This window comes from Bubalus bubalis, chromosome 12, assembly GCF_019923935.1.
Source record: "Bubalus bubalis isolate 160015118507 breed Murrah chromosome 12, NDDB_SH_1, whole genome shotgun sequence".
Lineage (NCBI taxonomy): Eukaryota > Metazoa > Chordata > Mammalia > Artiodactyla > Bovidae > Bubalus > Bubalus bubalis.
Window position 1 is genome coordinate 1,213,282 of NC_059168.1, and position 23,141 is coordinate 1,236,422.

General features: G+C 47.8%; 1 protein-coding gene across 2 annotated transcripts in view; it reads right to left on the reverse strand.

Annotated features, from left to right (window-relative positions):
- Positions 1–23,141, reverse strand: part of ACOXL (acyl-CoA oxidase like) — a 337,247-nt gene that overhangs the window by 54,239 nt on the left and 259,867 nt on the right. For both annotated transcript variants that reach the window (XM_006047013.3, XM_006047014.3), the window contains exon 16: positions 13,596–13,683. In XM_006047013.3, the coding sequence (XP_006047075.1) occupies positions 13,596–13,683 (88 nt within the window). The remainder of the gene's footprint in view (positions 1–13,595; positions 13,684–23,141) is intronic.

Consider the following 23,141-nt stretch of genomic DNA (forward strand, 5'->3'; position numbering starts at 1 on the left):
GGCAGTGCTACGTTTTCTATCTCAAGTTTCCATTGTGATCCCCGCACAACCCCCACCAAGTCTTCTCTTGGTATGAAGGATGGGACCCCAGTGTTGACTCAAGCAAACCCCACTAACTCTCCCAAATATTTCAGGTTGAGTCTCCCCAACCATCTTTCTCCAACAAGATGGTGGAGAGAAACCAAGAATATTTGCAAAACAATATTCACAATCCATCTTAGCTGGCCACGAACACTCTAGGAATGTTAACCAAGATGATTTACACAAACGATGCTCCCCTTCTCCATGCTGGTGGCCTCGATCTCACTCACGGCCACTCATGTGAGTACCCTTTTCTATTTCAGTCTAAATAAGCACAAAACCACAACTGCCTCCCATGCACACTGCTTTGACTGTGTTGGTTCACTCTTGAAAGTGCTCCCATGATTCCCTGCCACCCTCAGATTACTTAAATCCACCTCTTTTGACAGGCATTAAAACTTTAACCGAGTGAACCCAGGTAAACTTCTTTCCAGACTCAAAGCTATGTTCACTCTACCTGTCATCACTCTTCACTGTCATCTGCTGGGCAGTCTCACCTCCTGCCTTTGAGAGCAGCATAGCTCACCCTTCCCATCCAACTGCTCCAAACCACTCACCATCCCTCAGGTCTAGCCCATCCTCCGCAGAGCCCACAAAAACTGGTAGAAACATACCAAGCCTCAAGACGGAGGGATGGTCTGATTCCACTGTTCTGAGCTCCAGGTCTAGATGTCATGTTTAAACATGCAGATATTTTAAAAAGATTATATCAGCAAAAATGAATTGTCATCAAGAAAGCAAGCATGGTCTGGGAATTTTTTATTATAGTTTTCAATGTTACCTATAAAATACAATTCTCTAGAGAGTTTTCCTCTATGACTACACTCCTCTGCAGTCGTTAACTGTGGTTGGTTGTATCCCATGCTGACTACTTCTCCCAAGTCTAAAGTTCTGCTCCCATCTGAGTAAAATGTGTTCGGATTGTGTCATGGGCTTCTCTGGTTGTGGTGTGTGGCCTTCTTGCTGTCGTGGCTTCTCGTGTTGCAGGGCAGGGGCTCTAGGGCATGGGCGCTTCAGTAGTCGTGACAAACAGCCTTAATTGCCCCTGGCATGTGGAATCCTCCTGGACCAGGGATCAAAACTGTCCCCTGCATTGGCAGGCAGACTGTTACCCACTGTGCCACCAGGGAAGTCCCAGCTTGGGTTTTAGCCCAAACTTCATTCTTTGCCCATCCTGCCCGACAGGCCTCAAGTCACAGCCCAGTTTTTGGAGCTGGGCAGAAGTGCATTTGTGGGGACACAGGGCTCCCCAGGGAGGGGAGTAGGAGGGGAGCTTCTCCTTAACTGGCCGGCTCCGTTTCATGAATCGATCACCCCTCACACCTTCGATACAAACAACAAGAGCCCATCCTGACAACGGCAGGTCCACAGAAGCAGGGTTCACCGAGTCCTTGGTCGTTCCCTCGCCTTAGAGCGAGTCAGGGTAACACGTGCTCTTGTGCCCAATGCGGGATTCTTGCCAGCCTCCTCCATTCCGGTTTCTACTGAGGCCGACTTGAAAAAGGAAAGAGGGCCAGAGACCGCTGACAGAGTGGGGGGAGGGAGGGCGGGTCTGGGCCCGAGTCATCATCACGGCATCGCACAGCGACAGACACACGGGGCTTCACTCCCATCTCCTCCACCTGCCTCCATGTTTAAACAGGCAGGAAAACCCAAACCCTCACAAAGAAAGCAGCTGTGGTATCTACTTTCTTCTCCTTCACGGCTGATTCAAGGAGCCGCCTGCCTCAGGAGGAGGAAAGATGTAGCCAAGCCAGCGTCTGCTCAGGGTCACTCTGGGTCTCTTCCTTAAGAGACTCTGGAGGTAGCTTTCTTCCCGAGTCCACATCCATTGTTGTAACTGCTCCTAAATGTCCCTGTGCTGTTCATTTCAGTGGGGGCCACAGAGGTTCCCACCTATCTGAGTAAGTCAAGCCCTCTTTGGTTCAGCCTTTCCACCTTGTGTGGCAAAAAGATCAGCCTGCCGACACAGGGAGAACAGTAGATTTTTAGATAACATACCTGTTAGCTGTGAGGTTGTTAGCTTTGAGGCTGGGGAGTGAGGCGAAGGGGCTGCATAGAAAAAAATGACCCGAGTGAAGCAAGAGAAAAAAAAAAAAAAAAAGGAAAGTGGTAGTTTGGGAGAAAAAAAAAAAAATGACAGGCCAGCATGAAATACATATGCCTCTCCTTCTATGGGCTTGTGGATAAATTATGTACAACGGCCAAACCTCTGCAGCCCATTTCTGAAAGACAGACAGGACTCTGCAACACGGTGGGTACCCTGCAACTCACACAAATGCCTCTGCCTGGATGCGATCGTTAGGACACGGTTACACAAACAATGGGGGAAAGCGAGATGAGCCACACGCACAGCATCTTTGTCCTTTTTGCAATCAGGCTGGTGAGACCGGGCTCCATCCTGAAGTTCGTTAGCAGGCACAGCTGGCCTGGACATACAACACGTGGGGCTGAGCCGCTCAGGAATCCTGTCTCATAACCTTCTTTCGAGCTCTCTCTCAGTCCAAGATGGCTGACTCAGGCCTGCCTCTCCCCGAGGGCCCTGGGGGGCAGGCGCCCCTGGTGTCCGTGCCTGGGGCTCCTGGACAGGGACCCTCGCTGGTTGTGTGGCACAAGGTGGGAGACGGTGGTGGCTGTCCCTCAGCCGTCGCCCCTCACCCGCGTACGACAACGGTGCCCTCAGTTCATCTTACAGAATGACCTGTCGCTCCAGCTTCTGAAGTCCCCCACCCACCTCTTCTTCACAACAAAACAGGGAAATGTTGAAAGGAAGAGAGAGAGAGAGTGGTGTAAAGGCTGAGTCTTTGCCAGAAGAACTCCAGCTCTGCGTTCAGAATCAACACAGGGCAGGAAGAGGGATGCTTAACTTCTTGGTATCGAGAAGGTGGAGCAGTTCCGGCCTCCTGCCCATGGGGATGGGCTGTAAGGGCATGAGGTGGGCCTCTGTGCCAGGCAAGGCTGTGGCTCCCTGCTCCCCCTGCTCTGTCCTTGTCGCTGCCTGCTCACCTGGCTTATAGGATCCACCCCAGACAGCAAGCAGGGCACTCAGGCCTGTGTCCCACTCTCCTTCTCTGGGACCACGAGCAAGACAGAAACTCAGAGGTGCCATATCTCCAGGCAGGCAGGCTCCGGCTCTGTGTAACTAAGTCTCAGCAGCTTCTCTGCCTGCATGCTGGGGCCACAGCCCTAAAGCACCCCTTCAGGCCCAACGACCACCATCTCCCTGCAGCTCCGTCTTCTTACTTGCTGGCCACACTCACTGGTTTTGGGCTCTGTCCTCCACCCATCCCCACCCTGGGCCTGTCTCCAATGCAGGATGTCCCCTGGGACCAGGAAAGTTCCCCTCAAGAGAGGCTGGGTCAGAAGGTCCCTCTCCCCCTTAGCCCCTCCACTGATGCCCTACCCAGGAAAGGCCAAGCTCTCCAAAGCAGCACCCGACCCTCCCAGCCCACTCTTTCAGGCTCATTCTCTCAATACTCTTCCCGGCCTCTCCCGGAAAAGCCTCCCTTCCGGTGGAACAGGGGCCCTGGTACTCCTGGACCAGCCCTTCACTTTATCACCTTCACCTTCGTCTGCACCTAGCTTCCTCCCAGAATGCACTGCCACACTCTCAACTTTGGATCCTACCCACACTTCAGGACCCAGCACCAAGGGGCCCTCTGCAGAGTCTCCTGGGAGTCCGGCAACATCTGCCCAGCCTGGGACCTCTCCCGGCTGTGTTACATGCTCCAGGGCGCCTTCATGCCCCATGGCAAGTCTTCTTGGCTAACTTACTCTTTCAGTTTTTTTAACCAGAAAAAAAAAAAAAAAGCACCTCTGTAGGTGCTTTTACCCTACAGAGCTCAACAGGGAAAGGTTTATGCCTTCTGGATTCCAAGTCCTTTTAGCTGCCCTCTTGGACACAGAATCATATTCACCTATACTTATAGAAATCTGTGGGAATTTGTTTTATTTTCTAGGCTGCCAATTAAAAGAGAATTTCTGAGTAATTTTTAGGGAAAAAAATCACAAGAGATAGCTTTGTCCATCTCTATTTACAATGATGCTACATAAAGTTTCCACATCAAGGATTCAGTGAGCACTTTGATGGCTCAGATTGGGGTCCTGAGTCAGTAAGAGAAGGTAAAATACTGATGAAAACCTTGCTTTTAGTTATATTATGATCACTTCCCCATCTAACATGTGATGCCACTTTGAGCATATATCAAATCTTGTTAAACTACTATATCTCAAAGGAGTGCCTGCTTTTTTTTTCCTCCTTCAGCTCTCACATTTCTGAGTAAAAGCCATCATTTTCCAGTTAATAAAGCATTATATTTTCTCTGCAAACAAATTCCCATAATTTACAAGCAAAGAGAAAGGGAATTCATGAAGAGGAGACACTGCACTATTTTTCCTTCTGACACTTGAGATCTACCATGGGTTAAAAATGATGCTTTTATCTCTGGTGATTTATCAAACTCCAGATTCCCTAAAAGATGAACAGATGCACTGAAGAAAGAATGCACAACCTTAATGCTTCATTTTGACACTCTGGGTATCTAAAAAGAATGTTATTTTGAATCTCTCCCCTCCAGAAACTCAGTCGTTCCCATGATTTACACATTGAATTCTTGTTTGCCAAACACACTTAGGTGAGAACAGGCCAGGAGACACACTGAAAGAAAATGGTCACATTTGAAACATACAGATTATTTATAGACAGAAAACTCAAAAACTGAAAGAAAATCTGGTTGTCAACAGACAGTTGCTTTTTCTATGTTTTCTCTGCAGCTCATTTTGGGTTTTGTGTGGGTGGCTCATGTGAACTCAAAGGTTGTTTGCTAAATGTTTGATGAGATTAGGACATGTTGTCTTTTAAAACCTAAATGTAAGTTTGTGTATATAGCACATATGTTTAACTTTAGAATATGGATAACTTTTAAATATAGAAAGCCATACCTAGAACTGCTGTTATAAGATTTCCTATACTTCTATTTTTATTCACAGTTTAGAAGGTCTTATTCATATTCCTAGTGGAGTCTCATAATAGTTATGCAGTGGAAATTTTTGCTTTTTTACCTTTTGGGTTAATTGCATCTGCCAACTTGGGCACTCTGTTCGAAAGTACTTAGGTACCAGGAGCTGGAAAGTCAGTGTGGCCTGCAACTCAGATCTTTGCAGTTCATCATATAAACTACATCTTTGATCATATAGTGTACAAAGGAGAAAAAAAAAACACTTTTAAACGAGGGCTTATTTATTTATTTACTTATTTGCCTCTTGAGCAATGCTCAGCCATTAGATTCAGGTCCAGCAAGACTTACGGGCCCCACAAAGTGGGCAGATGGCAGCACTCTGCCAGGATTTGAACCCCGCTTTCTGCTGTGTGGCCCTGGGCAACTCAGGTAGCCTTTCTGAGCCTCAGCCGCATGGGTAGATGGTGGTCCCTCCCTGTCTGCCTTGGAGGGAGACTACTGAGTGCTCTTTAATCTTACAGAAAGTCTGTGAGATAGCAAACAAAAATAAAAAGCACGATTCGGGGACCAACGCAGTAAGAAGAGTGAAAAACAGCATAAGCCAAGTTTAACCTCAGAAAGTACCACCCCCCCACCACTGGAAGTTTAAGAACGCTGGAATGCCCATTCTTTAGGGTTTATCTGTAGGAAGGAAAGCCCTTGGGGAGTTGGGGGTGGGAGGGCGTCTTTCAAAATCTGATGCTAAAAAGCCATGGGGGTCAGCCAGCCCCAGGGCAGAGTTCCAGCCCCACATCTTAGACCTGTGTGGTCACAGGCAACTATCCACCCCAGCGGAGCTTCCTCAAGGCTAAGTGAGGTGACGGGAGCCAGGCACTCAGCACGGCCCTGGCTCAAGGGAAGCGCTGAAGAGGCAGAGACGGTGGCCATCAGCCCAGTCGGCCAACGTCCCCAGGGTCAGGAAGGGACGTGACCTTTTATTAGAGTCTGGGTCAAGTATAGCTGCTAAATTCTGTCCTGAACAAACCTCCACTAAACAAATATTCCTCAGGAATTGAACTTGGCTTTTTCCTCTTGTCTCCCTCTTCCCAGCACAACAGAATCTTGAAGGTCATCTGTCATAAAACCATCTCATAAACCGGCGCCTTCATCAAAGAAAAGTGAGCTGACAGCTCTCTGGGGACCTCGCAGGTGACCTGCTCCCGGGTGCTGGGGGAGCAGGTCCCAGGGTGGGGGGATCTGGCGAGGGCTGTGTGGCTGCCCTTATGTAGAACACAAAACTTGGGGCCCTCAGGTCCGGCTGGCACAGAACTCAAATGCACCTGCGTGGCCTGGGGCTTCGGGGAAGGAAACCCTGCGTTCCGATGAAGGGAGCAGCCCGTGCGATGTCGCAGAAACAACCTGCTCCCCTCGCTGGAGCCCGGGGGCCATGCTCCCTCACGGCTGCTCTCCCAGAACCAGGAGGGCTTGGAATAAGGTCCAACATTGGGCGCTGGCATCTTAGAACTTCGTCTCTTCCTCGTCTACTTGCTGATGAGACACAAAATGTAAATCTATGTGGGCTTCCCTGGGCTTCTCAGGTGGCACCAGTGGTAAAGAACCCGCCCGCCAATGCAGGAGACACGGGTTCACTTCCCGATCCGGGAAGACCTAGGCCCGTGCACCGCACTACTGAGCCCAAGCCCCAGAGCCCGTGCTTCACAGCGAGAGAAGTCACCCGAACGAGAAGCCTGTGCCCTGCAGCTAGAGAGCAGCCCTGCTCCCTGAAACCAGAGGCAAGCCCACGAGGCAATGAAGACCCAGCACCGCCAAAAAAAAAAAAAATTGTTTTTCAAAGTGTAAGTCTGAGGTGGCAAAGTTGCACACCCTGCCCAGGGTTTCCGTGCTGCGGTGCTCAGGTTCAGCTCAACTAATTCTTCCTTTCAGGAGCATCATCTACGGGAGCACACCGTAAGCCCCGCCCCTGCCTGCAATGGCCCCCATCGCCAGGGCTTCCACTCTTCTCTCTTCCATCCTGCTAGTTCTGTGCCAGTCCTCAGCTCTCTTCTTCCTGAGTACTGCCACCTCCCGGGCCGCCAGACGGAGGCGGCCGTTGTTCCAGACTCCAGGCATCAGGGACGATGGACATTTGCGTGGCCCTCCCCCAGCCGCCACACCCTCCGACATGGACCCATCAACCCGCTTTGCTCTCAGGAGTGATGAGTCTGAGATGTGTGCCCCACGTCAGAAGGACAGAGAAAACGAATCTGGAGACAATCCTTTTTTTTCTCCACTGTTGAGGTCTCCAAGACGCTGGTCTGCTGGGATCTGGTGGCAAATAGCACCTACCCACCCTTGGCTCCCCAGACCCCCTCCCTGGCCGCTCCCACCCACGTGTCTAACGGGAGTTAGACGATGAAGGTCGGCAGCGGGGCAGCGGGACCCAGCGCCTCCCTCCCTCAGAGCACCGCCTCAGGGGCTGCGCCACAGCTTCTGGGCCAGCAGAGGGCGCCAATGGCAGAGGAAGGCTCACAGGTTGCCACAGCCAATGGAGTAGTACCTGTGGTACTCCCCCCACCCCCCGCCAGACTTCCCACTTCCTGCGGTAACAACAGAATGTTCCAGAAACTCATCCAAAGACTGAGATGTGCTGCCTTTTGACTTCTTGTTCCACCACAGAGGTCATGTTTGCCCTTCAAGCTGGGAGGACCCAGGGTTGGTGGGTCCTCTATAGCCTTGAGTCTAAGTTTTGTAGTTGAGTCTAAGTTCCTTGAACATCTGGAAGTCCACGGTTCACATACTGTAGAAGCCTGGCTTGGAGAATTTTGAGCATTACTTTGCTAGCATGTAAGATGAGCAATTGTGCGGTAGTTTGAGCATTCTTTGGCATTGCCTTTCTTTGGGATTGCAATGAAAACTGGCCTTTTCCAGTCCTGTGGCCACTGCTGAGTTCTCCAGATTTGCTGGCATATTGAGTGCAGCACTTTCACAGCATCATCTTTCAGGATTTGAAATAGCTCAACTAGAATTCCATCACCTCCACTAGCTTTGTTCGTAGTGATGCTTCCTAAGGCCCACTTGACTTCACATTCCAGGATGTCCAGCTCTAGGTGAGTGATCACACCGTTGTGGTTATCTGGGTCATGAAAGTCTTTTTGTATAGTTCTTTTGTGTATTCTTGCCACCTCTTCTTAATATCTTCTGCTTCTGTTAGGTCCATACCACTTCTGTCCTTTATTGTGCTCATCTTTACATGAAATGTTCCCTTGGTATCTCTAATTTTATTGAAGAGATTGCTAGCCTTTCCCATTCTATTGTTTTCCTCTATTTCTTTGCACTCATCATTGAGGAAGGCTTTCTTATCTCTCCTTGCTATTCTTTGGAACTCTACATTCAAATGGGTATACTTTTCCTTTTCTCCTTTGCCTTGAGCTTCTCCTTTTCTCACTTATTTGCATTATTTGTCCAGATGTTCAAGCTGGATTTAGAAAAGGCAGAGGAACCAGAGATCAAATTGCCAACATCCGCAGGATCATCAAAAAAGCAAGAGTTCCAGAAAAACATCTACTTTTGCTTTATTGACCAAAGCCTTTGACTGTGTGGATCACAACAAACTGTGGAAAATTCTTAAAGAAATGAGAATACCAGACCACCTGACCTGCCTCCTGAGAAATCTATATGCGATCAAGAAGCAATAGTTAGAACTGGACATGGAACAACAGACCGGTTCCAAATCGGGAAAGGAGTATATCAAGGATGTATATTGTCACCCTGCTTATTTAACTTCTATGTGAAATGCTGGGCTGGATGAAGCACAAGCTGGAATCAAGATTGCCAGGAGAAATATCAATAACCTCAGATATGCAGATGACACCACCCTTACAGCAGAAAGTGAAGAAGAGCTAAAGAGCCTCTTGATGAAAGTGAAAGAGGAGAGTGAAACAGTTGACTTAAAACTCAACATTCAGAAAACGAAGATCATGGCATCTGGGCCCATCACGTCATGGCAAATAGATGTGGAAACAATGGAAACAGTGACAGATTTTATTTTTCTGGGCTCCAAAATCACTGCAGATGGTGACTGCAAGCCATGAAATTAAAAGACACTTGCTCCTTGGAAGAAAAGCTATGACCAACCTAGACAGCATATTAAAAAGCAGAGACATTACTTTACCAACAAAGGTCCATCTAGTCAAAGCTATAGTTTTTCCAGTGGTCATGCATGGATGTGAGAGTTGGACTATAAAGAAAGCTGAGTACTGAAGAATTCATGCTTTTGAACTGTGGTGTTGGAGAAGACTCTTGAGAGTCCCTTGGACAGCAAGGAGATCCAACCAGTCCATCCTAAAGGAGAAAAGTCCTGAATACTCATTGGAAGGACTTATGCTGAAGCTAAAACTCTAATACTTGGGCCACCTGATGCGAAGAACTGACTCATTTGAAAAGATCCTGATGCTGGGAAAGATGGAAGGTGGGAGGAGAAGGGGATGACAGAGGATGAGATGGTTAGATGGCATCACTGATGCGATGGACATAAGTTTGAGCAGGCTCTGGGAGCTGGTGATGGACAGGGAAGCCTGGGGTGCTGCAGTCCTCGGGGTCACAAAGAGTCAGACACAACTGAGTGATTGAACTGAACTGAACGAAATTCCTAAACTCACACATGACTTTGGGATGAAGTTGTGGCATTTTTTTTTCTGCACTTGCAGAATACTCATTCAAGTAACTAGTAATGAGCTAAAGTAACGCTCATTCAAGAAGGTGGTAAGTGTAGTTCCACAATTCCCTGGAAAATGAATGCCAAAGCTAAAACTAAATCAAGGTGAATGTAATTTGCCTAAAGAAGAGCCCCACTAACCATGGGGAGGAAAATGATGATCCCATGAAGAATAATGGGAAAAGGACTCATATCTAAAATGCAGAAATAATGCTTTAATAATGCAGGTGATCACATTTTTATTAATGAAGTCTCCTTAGCAAGGAAGCAAATACATCCTTGAAAGAAGTCTGAAATTAATCCTCTGATAGGCAGAAATCTACACTATTCAAATATTCTAACTATAGTTGCAACTTGAACTGAATGCCTACATTCTAAACTCTAAATCACTTTATTCTTAATAAAGTGACTAAGAAAAGGGACCAGAAAAGGGACTTGCTGCAATACAATGGGAACTAAAAACTAAGAGACAATTCAGCATGGAGCTGAAAATGCTGGATGTGTTTTATTTAATTAATTTATTTATTTATTAAATTCATGTCCTAAAATTATTCCTCTTTTTGGTTTTTGGATTGGTACACCCTTAAGGGTTCAAGCAGCACCATGTTTCAGCACTGCTATTTCCAGGGCGAGATCAAAATGCGTATCAGAGGAAAGTAATAATTCATCATGGTAATAGCTACATCCCACTTTAGAAACCACTAGAGACTGCTTAACATTCTTATTTCCAACATGGTTTTCCTGAGTTTTCAGGTGACAAATGGAGACTGATGCCAGAAGGCTTTTTTCCTGTTTGTTCCTGATGGAAAGGGCTAGATGCAGAGTTCATTTTCATCTGGGGTGACACTCAGCTCTGAGCTTCGCTGCCTGCTCCTTCCCTTCCCTCTTTGTGCCACTCCTTTAAAAGTCTCCGGAGGCAACATCTGGGTCCAGTCACTAAAAACAGATGGGTTCTTCCACCTCCTCTCCGGTCTCCCAGGAGACCTCTGCCCGGTGGGGGGCTGGGGAGGGGGCGGGGGGAGTGTGCTATTGGAACCTAATGACACGCTGACTACATTTTTCCTGTGTGTGTTCAGGGCATTCCTGTCATTAGAACCCATCCTGTATCTGTGCAGCCCTTCTCATTACAGATGGATTTCCCTATTTCAAGATCTTCCTCAGATTTCTTGATGCTGTCATTGGGTCCTATTATTTTTTTGCTGTTACAATTTTTCTTCTGTGACTTTCTACAGCCAAATCCTCTCCATCTGTCATGGAATCAGAGGCCAAATTTCCTGAAAATCATCACTTTAGCTTACGGTCACTTTTGCTTACCATCATTTATTGCTTAATCAATAGCAGGTTCAGAATCAGTTTGGATGTCTTCAGCGCTGTGCAATATCAGCTCTTTGAAGTCTCTTCCTGGTGTTAAGACTTCATACACTGGCACCAAGCCTCTTTCTCTGTTTCTTCCTCTTAAGGAAAAAGATCTAAATGTTCCGCTTTTGTTATGGGAACAAAGGCTTTTGTAGATTAGTAATTAAGAGTAATAAAAAAGTTTTATTGAACACTATGAGTCAGCCTTCTCTGGTGGCTCAGCAGGAAAGAATCTGCCTGCAATGCAGGAGACGTGGGTTCAATCCCTGGGTTGGAAAGATCCCCTGGGGAAGGATATGGCATCCCATTCCAGTATTCTTGCCTAGGAAATCTCATGGATAGAGAAGGCTGGCAGGCTACAGTCCATGGGGTCACAAAAGAGTTGGCCCTGAGAAGCAGAAGGCAGAAACCAAACAGAGTCTGGGATGTGGATGAGGCCTTGGTTATCCCAGGGTGGGCACCGTGTTTAAAGGCTGGCCCTGGGTGTGACACTCTGGCAGCCTCGCTAACCCTGTGAAGAGCCTGTGCTCTTGGCAAGTTCACCTGAGCACGGGCACATTGACCTGAGCATCCGTGTCCCACTCCTTACTCTTAAGCCCAGGGCCATAACGCTACCCCAGGTCCCAAGCACTGGACTGCACTCAGAAGGGAGAGGCCCTGGCACTTTTCTACTCCTGAATGCCTGGCTAGGAGGCAGGGTGGTGGGCAGGCCAGGATACTGGACAGGATGCAAGCACTCCTGGGTTGCTGGTGCAACTCTTTTTTTTCCGGCTGTGCTGGGTCTTCATTGTTGCATGGGCTTTTCTCTAATGGCAGCTGCTGCTGCTGCTGCTAAGTCGCTTCAGCCGTGTCCGACTCTGTGAGACCCCACAGACGGCAGCTCACCCAGCTCCCCCATTCCTGGGATTCTGCAAGTTGAGGCTATTCTGTAGTTGTGATGTGCAGGTTCTAGGGCACATGGGCTTCAGAAGTTGCAGCTCCTGGCTCCAGAGCACAGGCTCAAGAGTTGTGGTGCATGGGCTTAGTTGTCTTGTGGCATGTGGAGTCTTCCCAGATCAGGGATGGAACCCAGGTCTCCAGATTTTTTATCACTGAACCATCAGGGAAGCCCAGGCTTGACTCTTAACAGAACCCATCAAGGAATTCCATACTCTGCACAGCGCCCAGGGATGTCCTAGGGCCATTAGCCAGGCCCCAGAGCTGAGACGGTGGTCAAATCCGCCCCTGCTTTCTGGGAGCCAGCAGTGACCTTGGTATGATGGAAAACTCTATGCAGCAAACAACAGTCAGACCTTCTGCTTTTCATACTTTCCCCCCACGGAGGATGGGGCTCCCTGGTGGCTCAGTGCTAAAACCCCCCCCTGCAGTGCAGGACACAAAGGAGACACAGGCTCAGTCCCTGGGCGGGGAAGACCCCCTGGAGGACAACACGGCAACCCACTCCAGTATTCTTGCCTGGAGAATTCCAAAGACAGAGGAGCCTGGTGGGCTACAGTCCATGGGGCCCCAAAGAGTCGGCACGACTGAGCAACTGAGCACACAGCATTTAGTAAGGGAAAGAGGAGGAGTTGGGCAGGCCCTGCTGCTGCTAAGTCATGTCAGTCGTGTCTGACTCTGTGTGACCCCATAGACGGCAGCCCACCAGGCTCCAGTCCCTGGGATTCTCCAGGCAAGAATACTGGAGTGGGTTTGCCATTTCCTTCTCCAATGCATGAAAGTGAAAAGTGAAAGTGAAGTCGCTCAGTCGTGTCCGACTCTTCGCGACCCCATGGACTGCAGCCTACCAGGCTCCTCCGTCCATGGGATTTCCCAGGCAAGAGTACTGGAGTGGGTTGCCATTGCCTTCTCCGAGGGAGCAGAAATCTTCACGGAGCTCACTCTGTTTTCAATGTTTCATCTTACTTTCTGTGATTTTGAGGCCAAAATGAACATTCACACTTCTCACCTTCGGGGGCTAACACTTTGGACCGGATCACTTTTTGTTTCAGAAGCGGGGAGGACTGTCCAGTTCAGTGTCCCCTGCCTCGACCTGCCAGAAATTCCTGCTCAGTTGCAACAACCAAGATGTTTCCACCTGTCAACAAATGTTCCCTGGAAGATGTAGTCACCTCTGGCTTAGAATCACGGCTTTAAAAGGCAGAACCAGTCCTTGCTAAATTAGGGGGGTAGGTTTAAGCAGTTTTGGTCCTCGAACTTCTTCAGGCAGTGATCGTATTAAAACATCCTCACTTTACCCACCCCTCATTTGTTTGTTTGGGAATGACAGTCAGTCACCACTGGGCTGAGGGCCAGCGCTGAGGGACCGCGCTTGGCCAGCTGGATCCTGGCAAATTTAGCATTAGGTTCTGTAGTTGTCATTTGGTCAGTGTAAGTGGGGAGTAACTTGGGGACCCTAAATTCAACACAAGGACTTAGACCAGAGTGGGGACTGTCCTTTCTCTGCAGAGTCATCTTCCCAGATAACCTGAGAGTCACTCAATCCTAAATATTTGACAACAGCCACTGACCTCGGTGAATATGTGCCAGAGACAGGCAGGTGATGTGGTGAAGACATGAGTTCCAGGCACTGAAAAAGTCCTCCTTCTCGGTCATCACCTGCCAAATTGACAGGAAAAAAAAAAACCAGCTGATGATATTCTTAGAGAATAGAACTTACTAGCAAGGCAGATGGCAGACAACGCACACTTCAGTACCACCATTAAGCAGGGGTGTGTTGCATGCAAGGGCTACGGTCACCCCTAAAATGCCTCTGTCACCCCTAAAAGCTTCAGTTAGATGAAGAAATGCCATAACATGCTGTGAGTCCAGTTTACATGTTGCTATTAATCCCTCACTTGTATCAGGCGTGGTGGTGCACGCGCACTCAGTCACTTCAGTCGTTTCTGACTCTTGGCAACCCCGTGGACTGTAGCCCACCAGGCTCTTCTGTCCATGGGATTCTCCAGGCAAGAATACTGGAGTGGGTTGCCACGCCCTCCTCCAGGGGATCTTCCCGACTCAGGGACCAAACTCAAGTCTCCTGTGTCGCAGGCAGATTCTTTACCACTGAGCCACTGGGGAAGCCCAAGCATGGTGGTACCACACTGCATTTCTTGAGATGTGACCAGCGTTGAAGAAACAATTTGAAGGAGACGGACAGAGAATGTGAGATGGTTTTAGTCAGGTCACTCACTGCCTGGAAAAATCTAAATAACAGAACTAACTAAATCTAGTCTGCAACAAAACCAACCCAACTTCCCACCCTCCTCCCCCATATTGTAGTCACATACTGCCGGGTTTTCAAATTGTTCCTTTTTCTTTCCTCTTCTTTTCTTTTTTGTTTTCTTAAAATTTTTCTTAAAAGCTTTTGCTTGAAATTCATTTCCGGACAGTTCTGGAGGCGGGACGTCCACTATTAGGGTGCCAGCACAGTCAGGTTCCGGGGGACTCTCTTCCTGGCTTGAGGACGGATGCCTCCTTTCCGTTTTTGCACAGCTGCCCTGCTGCTGCTAAGCTGCTTCAGTCGTGTCCGACTCTGACACCCCATGGATCGTAGCCCGCCAGGCTCCTCTGTCCGCAGGATTCTCCAGGCAATAATACTAGGGTGGATTGCCATGCCCTCCTCCAACCCAGGGATCAAACCTGCATCTCTTATGTCTCCTGCATTGGCAGGCAGGTTCTTTATCACTAGCTCCACTTAGGATGCAGAGAGAGTGATCTCTCTCTCTTCTTATAAGGCATCTAATCCCATTATGAAGTTCCCACCTTCATGGCCTCATCTAACCTTATTGACCTTTCAAAGGTGCCATCTCCAGAGCCATCACTTTGGGAATGAAGGCTTTGACATTTGAATCTGGAGGAGGGATGCAGACATTCAGTCCATAACAATATTCCTTTCGATTTTCATTATAGAATTATATGTACTAATTCTTAGAGGAATCTTATAATAGAAAGGCCATGGACTTTGGAGCTTGAGAAATAAAAATTGAAACTACAGCCCAATTACTATCTACTTTGGTGGTGTGGAGAAATTATTTCACTTCTGAGATGTTAAAAAAATTTTTAAAGTCTGTCATATAGAGTGAAGTAAGTCAGAAAGGGAAAAACATATATTGTAAACATATATGTATATATATATATATCAAATATCATATGTTAACACACACATATATATATGGAATCTAGAAAAAATGGTACTGATGGACATATTTGCCGGGTAGGAATAGAGACGAAGATTTAGAGAATAGATTTGTGGGCATGGAGAGGAAGGGGGTTGGGACGAGCTGAGAAGGTAGCATCAACAGATACACACTACGGTGTGTGAGACAGAGAGCGGGCAGGAGGCTGTTGTACAGAACAGGAAGCTCAGCTCAGTGCTCTGCGATGACCTAGAGGGGTGGGATGCGGGGTAGGGGAGAGAGACTCCAGAGAGAGGGACACCTGTATAATAGAGCTGATTCACATGCTGCACAGCAGAAACCAACACCACACTGTAAAGCAATTATACTCCAATTAAAAAAATGCAACACCGAGTTCTTCAATTTAGATATTATTGACAATAATGTATTCGTTTCGAGTGTACAATATAATAATCTGATATTTGTGTATACTGTGAAATGACCACCACAGTAAGTCTAGCTAACATCTGTCACCATAGTGACATTTTTTTTCTTGTGATGAAAGCACAAGGACTACAGTTAATAACATAACTGCTTGTATGTTTGAAAGTTGCTAAGAGAGTAGGTCTTCCAAACTCTCCTCAAACTCTTTCCTGGATACCCATCACGTCTCTAGCATTGGCACTGGAAGTGGCCATGTCTGACCTGTGTGAGGAATATGGACTCAGGATGATTATGCTCTTTATTCATTTAGGGAGTATATTTTTCAGCTTTACGCTGTGTGAGATGGTCTTGCAGTCACTCTAATGAAGCAAATGGTTTGCTTTACTTGGTTTTTCAATCAGTGGGAAGTGAAGAAATAGAATTGGAAGCAAATAAGAAGGAAAAGGATAAACAGAAAAGAGAAAGATGCCGAATCGCAGAGCTGGCAGTTAGAGTCATGTCGGTGGAGTTTGGAGGCAGATTCTTATCTGACCAGAGCAGAGTGTGAAATTTGGCACTTCTGGGGTTTCTTTGTTTCTTCTTGCCTTTGTTTGGAAAACCTAAGGGCTTGATATTTAAACTTTCAGCATTTTCTTTGCTCAGAGAAATAATACTCAAGTAGAAAGCTAGAATATCATTATTGGAAGGACTGCTGCTGAAGCTGAAGCTCCAATACTCTGGCCACCTAATGCAGAGAGCCAACTCGATGGAAAAGACCCTGATGCTGGGAAAGATTGGGGGCAGGAGGAGAAGGGGATGACAGAGGATGAGCTGGCTGGATGGCATCACCGACTCGACAGACATGAGTTTGAGCAAGCTCCAGAAGTTGGTGATGGACAGGGAGGCCTGGCGTGCTGCAGTACATGGGGTTGAAAAGAGTCAGACATGACTGAATGACTGAACTCAGACTGTGTATCTGCTTCCCATTTTTCTTCAGCTCACACTCTGAGTTCTCTGGCTGGGAGGTCATCTGCCTCCCACTGCTTCCCAGTTCCTGCAGGGCCTGGAGGTCAGACTCCTTTGTAAAAACCCTCCTATAACAGAGTGCTTTGTGCTCCAGTGGAAAAGCTGGCACAGCAGAACGTCTCTGTCCATGTATAATTTAGCATGATCACCTGGGGCAGCAGGCACAGCTCAGAGGACTATGTCACGTGTGCCTGGGGTCCCCATGCAACTGGGGCATCTCATGACAGTGGAGGGAGAGGAAGGCATCTGCCTTGTTCCCTGCATTGGTGTAACAATCACAACTGAAAAAGCACGGTAGAGACAGGTGATACTCAAGCAACAGCCCACAGAGCATCTTTCGCAGAGGTGAGGACAAGAGCTGGCCAAACACTCATGGCCCAAAACTGCCCCATCACACTGCAGAGGAAAAGGCCAAGAATCCACACCAAAGCCTGGTGGACAGGCTCTCCTAAACATGCTTCGGCTGCCCCCACCGTCGCACGGGAAGGAGAGAGGAATCTCCTTGTATCAAATATAACGTGGATGTGTCCAAATAGAATTGTGGGACACTTTTAGATTTTTTAAAGAGTCAGTGGATAGAGTAAGTTTTCATGAGCCTGATCAAGAACAAAGCAGAGACAGAAGACTGGCTGGACTACATGGAACCCTGAATGAAGAAGGCACATCAGATGGGAGAAGCTTGCAGAGGGCCCTTTGCAAAACTGGCTATGGCTGAGCCCTTCCGCCAGGATGTTGTTGTTTAGTCGCTAAGTCCTGTCTGACTCTTTGCAGCCCTGTGGACTGAAGCCTGTCAGTCTCCTCCACCCATGGGATTTCCCAGGTAAGAATACTGGCGTGGGTTGCTAGTTTCTCCTCCAGGGAATCTTCCCGACCTAGGAATTGAACCTGCATCTCCTGCATTGGTAGGTGGGTTCTTTACCCACTGAGCCACCAGAGAAATCCCCAATACGATGAGACAAAAGTGAAGATCAAGTTCAAGTTAAGGAGAAAGGCCCCTGGCAGCCAATTCCTGCTGCAAGACCCACTGGAGAAGGCTCAGTGCAACCTCATCCTTGCTGGCGAGTGGCCCCTGGCCCTCCACTTACCAGATGGAAAGGTTGGCACAACTGTCCCCTACCCTCCACAACTCCCCCCAGACCCCCACTGAGGGACGGCACCCAGGACATGGAACGTGTTGATAGGAAGGCAGCTTCACGAGGGCAGATGCCCAGAAAAGAAACCAACTGGGAAGCCTCTGGTCCCTTGAGTTAGCTGATGGGCGGGAAGCAATAAGCTGAAGCCACACAGGTCCATGCACCGAGGCAGGGTGGCCTTTGAACAGTGTGTGTGGCATACTTCATCCCACGATCGGGTGGTCCAAGTGAGCAGACCAGAAGATCAAACTCTAGTTCAGCCTCAGTGTAGACTCAGTGTTAACTGCAGAATGTCATTGTCAGCAACCGTAACCCTGCCGATAACTCTAACCCAACTCCAACGCACAGAATTTGTACATTTACTTAATGCACAAAAACACGGTAGAACAGAAATCAACTATTTAACCCTCCAAAGTTAACATATCTTAACACGAGATTTCATTAAAGATGGCATGCTTGGGACTTTCCTGGTGGTACAGTGGCTAAGACTCTGCTGACAACGCAGGGAGCGCAGGTTTGATCCCTGGTCGGGGAACTAAGACCCCACAATGCAGTGCAGAATGGCTGAAAGATTTTTTCTTTTTTCTTTTTTCTGCTTTTTATTTATTTTTTTTTAATTTTATTTTATTTTTAAACTTTACATAACTGTATTAGTTTTGCCAAATATCAAAATGAATCTGCCACGGGTATACATGTGTTCCTTGTTCTTTACTTCAAGCAGTAAACTTGCTGTTGAAAACTTGCGCATAAATTAGCCTTCCCCATGGTGCTCAGTTGTGTCCGACTCTTTGCGGCCCTAGGGACTATACAGCCCACTGGGCTCCTCTGTCCATGGAATTTTTTAGGCATAAATTAGCCTTATGAAAGCAAATCCTTCTTAAACTGCACCAAGCAACAGATACTGTTTCAAGCCCTTAAGTTGCACTTGCTCATTTAGCCTTCAGAAGCCCTGGAAATAAGTATTACTGATATCTTTTACTATCTTCATTTTGCAGGGGGAAGGTTGAGGAATTTGCCCAAGGTTGGAGATGTGGGTTGGGACTGGGTACCCAGTTTTAGGAGCTCACATTTCTAGTCACAGGATACACTGCCTCCCAATGGACTGATGGAGAATTAGCTCCCTGTCCCTCCCAAATACATAGTTTATAGAGATGCGTTGTCACACCGGGTCATGTTTGATGTGAATGACATCCCACACTTAAAGCCTCTAAGGGAAATAAATGCTTATTTCCTAATAAGTCATCATACAGCTAAGACAGAACTGAACTCATAAAGAGACCCCTGCTGCCTCATCTTTGGTGAATACCCATATCCATTCCCCCTTTTTCTTTTCTAGAAACACCCCCAAATAGGTTGGGCAGCAATATAGCCAGTTAAAAACACTTACCTCCCTACAGAGGATCTATTTAAAAACCTCAGCTAACATCATATGTAATAGTAAAAGACTTAAGTAAGTGCTTTCCCTCTGAATCAGGAAGAAGATGAGAATGTTCATATCTCCACTTCTATTCAATATTACTGCAGATTCCAGCCAGGGCAATAAGGCAAGAAAAAGAAACTAAAGGCCAAGAGTTTGGAAATGAGCAAGAGTGTCTTCACTACAAAAAGACGTGATTTTTTACATAGAAAATCCTAAGGAATATACAATAAAACTGCTAGAATTAAGAAGTCAATTAAGCAAACTTAAAAGATAGAAGCCTTTGATATACAGATCAAAAGTGAAAGCGATAGTAATCAGTTTGGTCTGACTCGCTTCGACCCCATGGACTGCAACTCGCCAGGCTCCTCCATCCATGGAATTCTCCAGATAAGCATACTGACGAGGGTAGCCATTCCCTTTTCTAGATTATCCTGACCCAAGAATTGAACAGTCTGAGTCACCAGGGAAGCCCATACAAATCAAAGTCAACTGTATTTCTGTATTCTAGGAATGAATAATTGGAACTTGAAATTGAATCCACTTGCCAACACAGAAGACGCAGGAGCTGTGAGTTGAATCTCTGGGTCAGGAAAGTCCTCTGGAGAAGGGAATGGCAGCCCGCTCCAGTATTCTTGCCCAGAGAATCCTGTGGACAGAGGCGCCTGGTCGGCTGCAGTCCATGGGGTAGCAAGAGTCGGACACGACTGAGAAATTAACCCACCACCGCCGCCCAGTTACATGGAGACGCTTCCTGTGCTTTCAGCTGTGTGCGGTCTCCTGCTGGCATTCAGCAGGTGTTCTGTGAGACTTGTTCCAGGTGTGGAGCCGTTTGTGATGCGTTTGTGGGTGGAGGTGAGGGCGGAGGTGGACAGAGGGGAGGTCCGTGTCCTTCAACTCCACCATCTGATTAGACCCCCTGGGCTCCTGTCTCTGGCAGCATTTAAAACATTTCTACCTTTGTATTCAGCTCCAAATCCATTTGCTGTGTCCTTTGAATTTGTTTTCCGTGCTGTTTAAATCTACCCTCTTCCTTTTTATTTTACTGTGGAGAGAAGGTGGAATCAGTTGGGCGGGGGGCGGGAAAGAGTCCAGTCCTGACCAATAACCATGCAGGCTTTATACGTTTGCTAAGCTTGGATATCAGATTCTACAAAACACTTTAGGTACCATATGTCTTAAATTATATCCATCCAATATGGGGAATAATACAACATGCAGTTATTTTAAAATTTTATACAGAAGTGAAGTAGGTCAAACAATGATTTTTCCTTACTTTCTGCTTCTCCGGCTGTCCACAGAAGCCCACTCCCCTAGACTTGGGAGCCTTTGTCCAGGAGGAAGTAATCTTGCCCGGCAGATGAAAGTGAAACTGTCTGTCACTCAGTCATGTCAGACCCTTTGCTACCCCTGGACTGTAGTCCATCAGGCTCCTCTGTCCATGGAATTCTCCAGGCAAGATTACTGGAGTGGGTTGCCATTCCCATCTCCAGGGGATCTTCTCAACCCAGAGATTGAACCCAGGTCTCCTGCATTGCAGGCAGATTCTTTACCATCTGAGCCACCAGGGGAGAAGCCCAGTAGATGACCACCTGGTAAAGTAATGGAAATGGTGAACCCCAAACCATACAGGATTTCTTCTCCTCCTTTAGTTTCTCTTCTTTCCCTTCTGTCTAGCAGGTGGAACTTGTGGTCTGGCTCCCCCACACTTAGCCCACCTGCAGCACATGCTCACCTGGCTCTCAGCCCTGTTGCTGCAGACTCCTCTGTAGCCCTTTGTAGCGCTGGCAGGAGAGGCTGGGGTCTGCCTGGGTCCCGCCCGCATTTCTCTCTGTGGCTGCACCCTTGGTGCAGCCAGAGGACAAGTCTCCCTCCAGCATCCCCGAAGGCCAGTCCTCACCCGTCGGCCCACGTCTCCACCTTCTGTTTCTCCGCCTGCCTGTCTTGTCTTTCTGTGTGTGGGCATGCACGTGTGTGCATGTGTTCTTAATATATTTTTCTACCTTTCAGTATTTTTTATGTCTATCTTTATTTCATTTCCCTGTATCTCCCTCTCAAAATAAGTTCTTTCTTTCTCTTTTTAAAATATTTATTTATTTATTTGGCTCCATTGGGTCTTAGTTACCCGTGGCATGTGGGATTTTAGTTCCTCTCCCTGGGACTGAACCTACAACCCCTGGATTGGAAGGTGTATTCTCAGCCACTGGGCCACCAGGAAAGTCCCTCTTTCTCTCTTTTTGCAAACTTACTTCACCACTTTTCACTTGTCTATGTATTTTTAATGTTTCCGTAGTTCTCTGCCTTTCTGTATTTTATTTTTCTAGGTTTCTGTTCTGGTTTTCTTCCTCTCCTCGCTTATCTCTATGTCTATAGTTCTGTCTTTTTTTCCTGCATTGTTCCATCTGTCTTTTCTCCTGTCTCCTCTTTCTTTCTTCTCTTATGTGTTTGCCCACTACATGATTTCTTCCTTTGCTCTTTAGGCTTGCTTCCAGATTAAGCTTGGTTTCCTCTGTGTGGCTTTGGAGAGAGGACCCCTCTCCTGGCCACCAGCAGCCTCTCCCAGAACTCTGCTCTCTCCCAAAGCTCTGTTCTTGCATCGATGGGCAGCTGCTGGTTTGTCTGCCACTAGCAGCTCAAAGAAGGCAAGGTGGCTGGGTCCACCAGCTGTCAGCTCACTGGTGGCTTCCTGCACTGGGAATATGGCATTCTTTATACCATTACCCTGAGCTTTGAACCTGAGCTAGAATTCCAAGAAATCCAGATAAATACATCTCATCCAAGATCTTGCTACTCATGCAAAAAAAAAAAAGAAAAAAAAAGTGGGAAAGGACACAGGATGCCCACTGCTCCTGCTTGTTCCCTACAAAAAGGAGAAGTAAATATTCTCCAGACATCCCAGAGATGGCTGCGCTTAGCTTTGGGGACCCCAGGGGAGGGGCTAGTCGTGAAATTCATGATGATCTCAGAGCTCGGGTCAGAGTTTGAACCCAGGGCCCTCTGGTCTACCACCCATCCCATCCCAGAGACCCTCGCTGGGCCCCGGCTGGGCACCAGAGCCTCCCTCCTTTCCCTCAGAGGGGGCCGGTGGCTGCACTGGAAGACCAAGGTGGGGGAGGAGCCCTCCTCTAGGGATATGGGCCAAGGGGTGCAAGGCTGGGGTTCCCAGAGGAACACACCATGAAAACGATGGCTGGTATGATGCCATGTAGAGGCCCAGCATCTCAGATCTTCCCAGCACACCCATGTGCCCCACGGCACTGGCCCTGGGTTTTACAGTGAGTCCCAGGGAAGTCCAGTAACAGGCTCTAGACCTGGAAAGCAGATGTATCTGTTGGCCAGGGCACGCCTCGTCCCCCGCTATCAACAAAGCTTGTTCAGCACAGCCATGTGACTGCAGACCTGTCCCCCACACACACCCTCACTGTTCACACAGGAGCCTCCCCTCCAGACAGCCTGGGCCACAGCGGCAGAGACAGCATCCTCCTCAACTGCGTGGGGAGCAGTTCTCCATTCAGTTCAGTTCAGTAACTCAGTTGTGTCCGACTCTTTGCAACTCCATGGACCGCAGCACGCCAGGCCTCCCTGTTTATCACCAACTCCCAGAGTTTACTCAAACCCATGTCCATTGAGTCGGTGATGCCATCCAACCATCTCATCCTCTGTTGTCCCCTTCTCCTCCTGCCCTCAGTCTTTACCAGCATCAGGGTCTTTTCCAATGAGTCAACTCTTCACATGAGGTGGCCAAACGATTGGAGTTTCAGCTTCAACATCAGTCCTTCCAATGAACTCCCAGGACTGATCTCCCTTAGGAGGGACTGGTTGGATCTCCTTGTAGTCCAAGGAACTCTCAAGAGTCTTCTCCAACACCACAGTTCAAAAGCATCAATTCTTCGGCGCTCAGCTTTCTTTATAGTCCAACTCCCACATCCATACATGACCACTGGAAAAACCATAGCC